Source organism: Leptopilina heterotoma, unplaced genomic scaffold (assembly GCF_015476425.1).
Source record: "Leptopilina heterotoma isolate Lh14 unplaced genomic scaffold, ASM1547642v1 Lhet_606, whole genome shotgun sequence".
Lineage (NCBI taxonomy): Eukaryota > Metazoa > Arthropoda > Insecta > Hymenoptera > Figitidae > Leptopilina > Leptopilina heterotoma.
In genome coordinates this window covers 114661-125062 of record NW_025111139.1, presented here as the reverse complement: position 1 = coordinate 125062, position 10402 = coordinate 114661, and the positions used below count along the sequence as shown (strand labels likewise).

General features: G+C 30.0%; 2 protein-coding genes across 2 annotated transcripts; both read left to right on the top strand.

Annotated features, from left to right (window-relative positions):
- Positions 1-1047: 1047 nt before the first annotated feature.
- LOC122509562 lies at positions 1048-2379 on the top strand. The gene has a single exon (XM_043623727.1). The coding sequence runs from the start codon at positions 1069-1071 to the stop codon at positions 2377-2379; it is 1311 nt and encodes a 436-aa protein (XP_043479662.1). The 5' UTR covers positions 1048-1068.
- Positions 2380-7951: 5572 nt separating this feature from the next.
- Positions 7952-9181, top strand: LOC122509561. The gene has a single exon (XM_043623726.1). It carries the CDS (start codon positions 7952-7954, stop codon positions 9179-9181), a length of 1230 nt encoding a protein of 409 aa, XP_043479661.1.
- The last annotated feature ends 1221 nt before the right edge of the window (positions 9182-10402 follow it).

The window sequence follows — 10402 nt, the reverse complement described above, 5'->3', positions numbered from 1 at the left end:
ATAAGCAAAAACTAAGTATCATTATGTTTGGATTAGAAATTTATCACGACTTGTTAGCTCTCAGTTATCACAAAAGGAACATAAGAAGTATATTTGGCGATCGCTGTTTTGCATTATTTTCATAGTCAAGATAAACTTTCTACACATTACTTTAACTTGTTCCCTTTTAAATAAAACGAAAATTATTTTTACCACACCCAGAAAAAAATAAACTCGAATTTAAAAATATTTTAAATAAGGAGCGTGCTCCATTTATCATATATGCAGACTGGCGAAAGCTTATTACTTCCTAAAACACATTCTTCATCTGTGGGAGGTAATACAGAAATTATTCAAAACCATAAACTTTTAAGTATTGGATATTATCTTCAAATGTAGTGAACAAAGATGTAACAAATACAAAATCCATCTACAAAGGCATCTCCCATTGATGAAGAAAATGCAGCGAAATGGTTTGCTCGTGAATTGAAACAAGTTGCTGAGAGACTTGAGCCTATATTTAAAACTATCATTCCGATGGAAGTTTTAAGTGATAAGCAAGAGTATTTTTTTCAAATAATTAATGAATGTCACATTTGTAAAAAATTTATTAGTCAGGGAGATACTAAGGTTAGAGACCAGTTATTAACACGCAAAGGAATTTTTCCATATGAGTATTTAGACAATAGATCGAAATTAAACGAGACACAACTACCGCCAAAAGAGAAAATTTTACAGTACCCTTAATGATTCTCATGTAAGTGATGAAGATTATCGTCATGCACAAAGGGTTTGGTCTGCTTTTAATTGTCAATATCTCTACGAGTATGTATATTTGTACATGAAAACTGATATTTTACTACTCGCAGATGTTTTTGAGAATTTCAGAGACCAATGTCTTAAAGCATATGAATTAGATCCAGCTTATTATTATACAACACCTGGACTTAGTTGGGATGCCATGTTAAAATATACAGATGTAAAGTTGGAACTTCTTACAGATATTGATATGGTTATGTTTGTTGAAAGTGGCATTAGAGGGGGATAAGCCAATGTTCAAACAGATATGCTCATGCCAATAATCTGTATATGAAAAATTATAATCAAAACGAAGATTCATCTTACATCGTATATTTGGATGCTAATAACCTTTATGGTTGGGCTATGATTCAAGCACTTCCCTATGGTGGTTTTGAGTGGGTAAAAGACGTAGATAGGTCTTTTAACTTTAATATCGGTAATGATTCAGATTTTGGTTATATATTAGAAGTTGATTTAGAATATCCGCATTATTTACATGAAAGTCATAGTGACTTACCATTTTGTCCAGAACACTCAAAGCCACCTGGATCGAAACAAGAGAAATTGCTCACTACCCTCCTACCAAAACAAAAGTATATTCTCCATTATCGTGCACTTAAACAAGCAATAGAGAGTGGTCTTAAACTTACTCAAATTCATCGAGTTTTAAAATTTGAACAATCTCCATGGTTGAAGGAGTATATCGATTTTAATACCAAGATGCGAACTGATGCCAAAAATGAGTTTGAAAAAAATCTTTTCAAACTCATGAACAATGCAGTTTATGGCAAGACAATGGAGAATGTACGAAAACGAGTTGATGTAAAACTTGTAACAAAATGGGAGGGTAGGTATGGAGCAGAGGCTCTTATTTCAAAACCAAACTTCCACACACGAGCTATTTTCAATGAAAACTTGGTTGCTGTGGAGCTGAACAAAACTGAAGTGCTCATGAACAAACCCATCTATATTGGACTTAGCGTTTTGGATATATCTAAAACATTGATACATTTTTATTTTCATTATAAATATATGAGAAACAAGTATGGTAAAAATTGTAAATTGCTCTACACTGATACTGACAGCCTTATTTATAAAATTAAATGTACAGATATCTACTCTGATATGAAAGCAGATATTTGTAAATTTGATACATCTGACTATCCTGCTGATAATATATATGGAATTCCGCAAGCTAACAAAAAAGTCTTAGGACTCATAAAAGATGAGTGTAATGGACGAATAATAACAGAATTTGTTGGCTTACGAAGTAAAATGTATAGTATTCGTGTAGATGGAGAAGATTTTATGAAAAAAGCAAAAGGTGTCAAGACGGTAGTTGTGAAAAAATCTATTTCTTTCGATGATTACATGTACTGTCTAAAGAACATTAAAATACAAACTAGAGTACAATATTCTATAAGATCAAAACTCCACAATGTATATACACTAAAACAAACAAAGATAGCATTGAGTCCTTATGACGATAAAAGATATTTATTAGAAAACAGTACAGACACTCTTGCTTGGGGACATTATAAAATCAAAAACGATGAAAATGATTGTGATAATAATGATGTTGTGATGTTAGAAGTTTAAATATTTATTGTTTCATATATTCTACGTATTTATATATTAGATGTTATATTGATTTATATTATAGTATTATAGTATTATATATATATTGTAAAAGATTGGATGGGTGAAATATGAAGATTATTAATAAACCAAAAATTTGTTACCAATTTTATGTCTACTTTATTTATTTAATAAAACCTTATACAATTAGCTTACATATTATTCAATATTATATTAACTTAATATTAAATTAAATTTAAATAGTAATACTGATTTTATAACTCACACAAGTAAAAATAAATTCTTAAACCATTTCTAAAAATTTCTAAAAGTTAACTTTAACTTTTCTAAATGTTAACTTTAACTTTTCTAAAAGTTAACTTTAACTTTTCTAAAAGTTAACTTTAACTTTTCTAAAAGTTAACTTTAATTTTTCTAAAAGTTAATAAACTATTACATGTCTGATTTTTTTATCCAACTATTATGTGAATTATCAAAACCTAACCATTTTACAAAGACTTCATCACGACGATTCTTGAGAACTTTTTCTATGAGATATATATCTGAATATTTCACTTTAGAAATTTCTTCTTCATAGAAACCACCTTCGATGGGTTGATCTTGATAATCTTTCAACTTATATGTTACTGGTTTTGTTGATTTAACTTGAGAGATGGTAAATATTTCAGTTGTCCAGTTTGGTGTATATCCTTTTTCAAAAATATGTTTATTCTTGCTTATTCGAACTCTATCACCAACTTTGAATTTTGCTCTTTTAGTTAAAATTTTCCTCTGTTTTGAGATGCGTTTCAATAATTCTTTTTCATCTTGTTTCCTGACATCCTTGGGTTTCATACCAATAGTTCGATGTTTCTGGTTGTTATACTTTGAAATTAGAGATGGTAATATATCTTCCCATTTATAATTTCCTCTTAAATTGAACTGCGGCCACATCATATTTTTAAGTGTTCGGTTAAATCTTGCAATTATTGAAGCCTTTAAATTACTATATGTTGAATACAATTTAATTTTATATGATTTCATTAAATTCTCGAATATTAAATTATAAAATTCTTTGCCTCTATCAGTATGTAAATTTTTTGGTATACGTCCATCTTTGAGTATAGATTTCATAGCAGTAGAAACATCTTTCCCAGATTTACTTTTTACAGGTACTGCCCATGTATACTTGGAAAATATATCTATAACAGTAAGCATATATTTGAATCCTTTGTTAACTTTCGAATATGGTATCATTTCAACCAAATCTGCTTGCCATGTTTCATCCACACCACGCATTTGTACTTTACGACGTGGATAATTTCTTCTAGCTTGTCTATGTAATTCTGTGACAACTGTTAACTTTTTGTCATCCATTTTAAGGTATATATGAATACATCAATACTCAACACAATACTGATTCAAAATTTATATACATACACTTAATATATAATTTTACTTTCACGTAATTCTTCAATAATACTCATAATTTCATTGTTATGACTCGGATTTCCAGCTTGTCGTGATGCTATAAGTAATCGTAACGATCAACAAGTTCATTTGGATCATCCCAGTAGATGTAGTCTGAATATGATTCTTTTTTCACCAACATAGATTGCGGTAATAAATTCTTTTTCTGTAAAGATTCTCCAGTTTTCTGATAAAGCTTTGCAATAACATTTGTATATTTAAAACTGTTGTTTATACGAATAGGTTTATTTGGACTATAATTCCTTCTATGTGCATTAGTAGCTTGTAATATTTCTTTATAGTTGACTAAATCATCTGAACTTATAGTATCTTTATTAGGTTTTTCTCTAAATAAAAGTTCTAGTAATCCATCTGTTTTAGTATATTTTTTCTTTCCACCTAAGTCTATCAGAGGACCATCAAAATTAATTTCTGTATTACCTATCATGAAACCTCTATCTTTAACTTTCCGCACTCCGTAAACCATATCCAAATATTGTTTTCTATTTTTATTCAATAATGTTATGAATTTATTTGTTAATTTGTCGGAATCTTGTTGTTGTTGTATATTATTCTGCTCATAAGACTCTTGAACTGTTAAATTATCATTTAACCTATCGTTTTGCTCATATATAACATCTTGGTACTCTTGATTTGATAAGTTATCAATTATATTTCTACTTTTTATATTTTCTAAATCTTCTACTTCAGATATAGGATCATCAAATGTATAGTTATTATACGCAGGTATATCAAATGGTTCATCGTCACTAACAGCAGTCTTGAATGTTGTTTCAAAGTCTTCTTCTTCTTCTTCTTCTTCTTCCATTTTTATTTTTTTTGATACATTTTCACTCTTGATTAGATTATAATTTCTATTCACCAATTTCTCCAATGGAGTAACTAATGGTTGAAAAGTTTCTTTCAATATATTTTCTGCAGTCTCTCTACCACTTTTAAGTATACGATGTTTCTTGCGTATAGCATCACTTGCTTTTGCTATTTCATGAAGCGTTTCTCGTTCTTTCCGAAACATGTTTATATATTGATGTCTAAAATTATACTAATGAAAGTTGTAAACCAATAGATACTTATAACTGAATAAAGCAATCGAAACCTTTTCTATATCTTCCTTCATTTAAATTTCGGTCTTTGTCTATAACAACAAACCCATATCTATCAGAATTCCAACATGTTGAGCATAAATCACGAAATTGATTGTAAGTCATATCTGTATTTACATGATCGTTATAAACATGCTTAAGGTTTCTCTCATCTTGTTTAAAAAGTACTAGTAAGTTAATATTATCTCTAACAAGATGTTTGGGAATGTGGGCATATGTCTGACATAGATAGAAACTGTCAACGTTGACATGCCTACCCATGCAAAAAAATGCTCTTACATTGTCTTGCTTCTCGCAAGCAATATCATCAAAAATAAATACTGAATTTGGTTTAGCGTCTTTAGGTGAAACCACTTCTTCATGTTCTCTAAATGGAAAGTAACCATCAACTTTACTGAGAACTTTTTCTAAAAATTGATATTTTGGTTGTTGTAAAGACTTTGAATATAAATATATATTTTCAAAGCTTAAACCATTCGGATGTATGATTAAAGACAAAAGAGCATTTGTCTTTCCACAATTTGATGGTCCACAAAAAGCTGCACGAATGCTGTTTGAAAATAAACATCCATGACGTTTTACACCATCATCCTTGTTTGGAAGAAGGTTATCAACATTCACTATTGGGAGTTGAACATCTTGTACATTAAACCGCATCTTGAAATCGACTGAAGGTATAGGTATAAATATAGCGTTTATATAGCTGTATCCAATCAGTTAGTTGTGAACCACAGTCGAGTGAGGAATGATTACTCATGATAAAGTGAAAAAGAATAATAAAAAAATTTCTTGTCATGGTCAAGGTTTTCTCAATACTATAATCAATAAATTACCATTCGAGTTTCATTTCCCGGGTTATCAATATTGTGGACCTGGTACGAAGTTAGCAAAACGTCTTGCACGTGGTGATTCTGGTATAAACCCTTTAGATGCAGCTTGTAAAGATCATGATATAGCTTATTCAAAAGATAAAGACGTGGCTATAAGAAATTCTGCAGATAAAATACTTGCTGAGAAGGCGTGGGAACGGGTTGTTTCTAAAGACGCTAAATTAAGTGAAAAAGCAGTTGCATTAGCTGTAACTAATATAATGAAAGCCAAGTCTAAATTTGGGATGGGGATAAAGTTAATAAGAAATATAAAAAGATTAAGACAAAGAAATCAAAGAAGAAGAAGAAGAAGAGTATGAAGGTTGTTTCTAAAAAACATGTTACTTTAAAGAAGATTGTTAATGCTGCTAAAAAGTCTATGAAATCTAATAACAACTCTTTAGATACAATTAGAACTGCTATGATTGGTGCAAGAAAGGCTATAAAACAGTATGGCGGTAAATCTAAGATTATATCACCTCGAATTCTTCCTATACCCTCAAAAGTTGGGGGTATTTTACCTCTTGTACCAATTTTTGCTGGACTGAGTGCTTTAGGGGCGCTTAGTGGTGGAATTAGCGGTATAGTGAAAGCTGTTAATGAAGCTAATGTTGCTAAGAAAGAACTTTCAGAAGCTCAACGACATAATCATACTATGGAATCCATTGCTTTAGGAAAAGGTCTATACATGAAACCATATCAACGGGGACTTGGCCTTTATATGCAACCTTACAAAGGCAAAGGATTATATAATAAGAAAAAAATATCAAAAAACTAATATTGAAGCTACCTCACCGTGCACTAAGTGATTATGATCTTCTAAAATATTCTAAAAGTTTAAAAATACCATATTTTAGAGGAGTCTTTATGAGAAATGAATTACCCATAGGAGGGCCATTTCAATATGAATCAGCAATAATAAATCTTGATAATAAAGAAGGTCCTGGAACTCCTTGGGTTGCATATAAAAAGGTGAACAATGAAACCGAATACTTTGACAGTTTTGGTAATCTTTCACCACCATTGCATCTCATTGTTTACTTAGGTGTTGGTAGCTATATAAAATATAATCATGAAAGATATCAAAATTTTGATACGTTTATATGCGGTCATTTGTGTCTTAAATTTCTGTGTAATCAACTTACAGTGAAGAATAACTTTAGTCTATATAAGAATGTGTAACCAATTTCAAGCTTCAGTATACAACTAAACACTCAACATGAATGATTCTATCACTCTCACGTTATCAGGGAATTCTTCAACCCTTGAGGCTTCATACTTTCCACCAATTGAACTATCATCTAACAAAAATTATGTTCTTGGTCTTGTTGAACTCCTTACATTTAACTCAATTCCCAACATTGATAAGGGTGCTAATACATTTTATATAGATGGTTTCAATGTAGAAATACCTACAGGTAGTTATGAAATCGAAGATATTAGAAAGCATATTGAACATAGAATAAGACGCACTGGTCTTGTTTTAAAAATAATGGTTGATACAAATACATTACACTGTACAATTGCATCTAATCGTGAAATTGACTTCAGAAAAGAAAATGGTATAGGACAATTATTTGGATTTTCTCCCAAGTATCTTGGAGCAAATACAGTTAATGTTTCTGATTCAATTATATCTATAATGAAGGTGAATGCTATACGTGTTGAGTGTAATATTACAACAGGATCATATATTAATGGAAAGAAAGTACATACAATACATCAATTTTATCCTTCTGTTCCTACTGGATATAAAATCATAGAAGTTCCAAATAATGTCATTTACTATCCAGTCACCGTAAAGACAATATGTAATATTCAGCTGCGTATAGTTGATCAGGACGGTAATTTAGTAAATTTTAGAGGAGAGACAATAACAATACGTTTACATATAAAATCAGTGTAATGGGAATTATTTACAATCAAAAAAGAAAAGTTGGTGGTAGTTATAAAAGTGAACCAACATGTGTAAAGAAAAGCAGTGTGAATGTAACTCGCAAGGTGTTAACACCTCAGAATCAAATATTTCTGAAGAAACTTGGTCTGCGAATCAGACATTAAAAATAAAGAAGAAGCAGAAGAGAGGTGAAAAATTCTATCTATTCATTTTGTGTCGTTGTTATAAGAAAAATGGATGAAATTCTCAGCATTCCAACTCAAGTGAATTTTGATGAATCTATAGCAAATTATGAAATTCATAGTCATCAACCATATGCATCATCATCTTTCAACAATAGTGATGAAATTCGGATTATAGTTCAGAATCAGGATTTATCTATTCTACCGAGTAGCAGTTCCTTACATGTATTTGGACGCTTGACAAAGAATGATGGAAATACTTTAACAGAAAATGTTTCTCTTATTAATAATGCTATAGCTTACTTATTTGATGAAATTCGTTATGAATTAAATGGTATCGAGATTGATCGATGCAAATATGTTGGTTATACTTCAACTATAAAAAACCTGGTTTCACTAACTCCTTCTCAACTTATACGTGTTGGAAATGCAGGTGTCTTTGAATATTCTGCTTTGGATTTAAAAATGACTATAGAAAATGGTTATTTTAATGTAACAATTCCACTTAGTATGCTTTTCGGTTTTGCTGAAGATTATAAGAAAATTGTTATGAATGCTAAACATGAACTCATTTTGATAAGATCACGAAATGATTTAAATGCTGTTATTCAAACAGGAAATCTTGACAATAATGAAGAATTTAAAATTACAATTAATAAAATTGAATGGTTAGTACCATATATTTTACCATCAGACAATAATAAAATTAAATTATTAAAATTTATTGAGAAGGATCCATTAATTTCTATGAGTTTCCGATCGTGGGAAATGTATGAGTATCCTTTACTTCCAGAAAGTTCAAGAATTATGTGGCAACTCAAATCTTCATCTCAATTAGAGAAACCACGATATGTAATTGTTGGATTTCAAACTGGAAGAAAGAATAAACTAAAAAATACATCCTGTTACTTTGATCATTGTAATATTACAAATGTAAAACTCTTTTTGAACTCACAATCTTACCCTTATGGAAATTTAAATTTAAATTTTGATCAAAATCAGTATTCTTTATTACATGATATGTATGCTAATTTTCAATCTTCTTATTATGGAAAAGATTCAGAACCTACTTTAGCTATTAATACTTTTAAATCAAAAGCACCTTTAATTGTTATTGATTGTTCGAAACAAAATGAGTTTTTAAAGCAGTCTTCAGTCGATGTACGTTTAGAATTTGAAGCTAGAGAAAATATACCTGCTGATACAACTGCATATTGTCTCGTCATACATGATCGTATAGTTCAGTATAAACCAATCAGTGGTATTATTAAGAAATTGTAAGAAAGTGGAGAGGGAAACAAAGTGGTGGGGGTGAAGTGGAGAGGTATATAAGACATATTTCTGAAGCAGATACTCATTTCTATTCTAAAATGGAGTTCATAGTAGACGTTCAAGGTTTTAAAAAACCCTGCAATGAGTTTATTTTCAAAGAGTTGGCTATAGTTCCTCTGGAGTCAGATGCTCAACCAAGAGTTTACCTTTTTGAACCACCTTGTGCTTGGAATTCACTACCTGGACGTTATAAAAGTGAAAACCTGTGGTTAACAAACAACTATCATTCAATCCCTTGGATGGTTGGAGATGTGTGTTATGATGAAGTGCGAACTATTTTACAAGATGCATTACGAGGAGCAAAAACTATCTATGTTAAAGGTAGTGAAAAAAAACAGTGGTTAGAAAAGTATGTTATGAATGTATACAATTTAGAAGAAATTGACTGTCCAGCGTTTAAGAATATTAAAACTGAATTTTCATCACCTACATGTACTCATCACATTATACAAACTGAAAATTGTGCAGTAAACAATATATTTAAGCTTCGAAATTGGTTTTTGAATGTAACGAGTGAACTGAGAAACTTCTCAAATGGTGTCGATGAAGTAGATGATGTGAATACTAATTTGAAATCATTTTATGAAAATTATGAACAACTATTGTAATAAGTTTGAATTTCTACATATATATAAAAATAAATTAATTTTATAATTTTAAAAAACGTTGTCTTTCTTGATATACCTACTCCTTTAATATTATATACTTGAATTTTTTTTTCCTTTTACTTTAATAAAAATTTACTTATACAATGTTATACAAAATTCTATTAATTTAAAAATTGTTTAAAATATGAAGGTAGAATAATAAAAGAAGCAATTTAAAAGTAATTTTTTTTATTATTATAAGCATTTAAATATTTACATAATTTTTACAGTATAATATTATAATATTTATTCTTATTCAAATTCAATAACATTAAATTTGCCACCAATATATTTTAATCGCAACTTCTCCAACTGTACGGCTTCTTCCATCATTGTGAAGGAGGTAGGGTCAGCGTCAAATAGTTTTGCGAACCTTGCCGGCAGAAAAGTGGTAAATGTAGCATCCAGGTCTACTACAATCCTAGAACCATATTTGGTCTGCACCTTGTTTATTTTAGTTACGTTGTATAACTCATTTACAGTCAACTCAGAAAGCGGCTTCGTTGGTAGAAATCTCTCCATG

Coding starts and splice junctions, on each gene's coding strand:
- LOC122509561 (XM_043623726.1), top strand. CDS start 7,952: ATGGATGAAATTCTCAGCATTCCAACTCAAGTGAATTTTGATGAATCT.
- LOC122509562 (XM_043623727.1), top strand. CDS start 1,069: ATGAAAAATTATAATCAAAACGAAGATTCATCTTACATCGTATATTTG.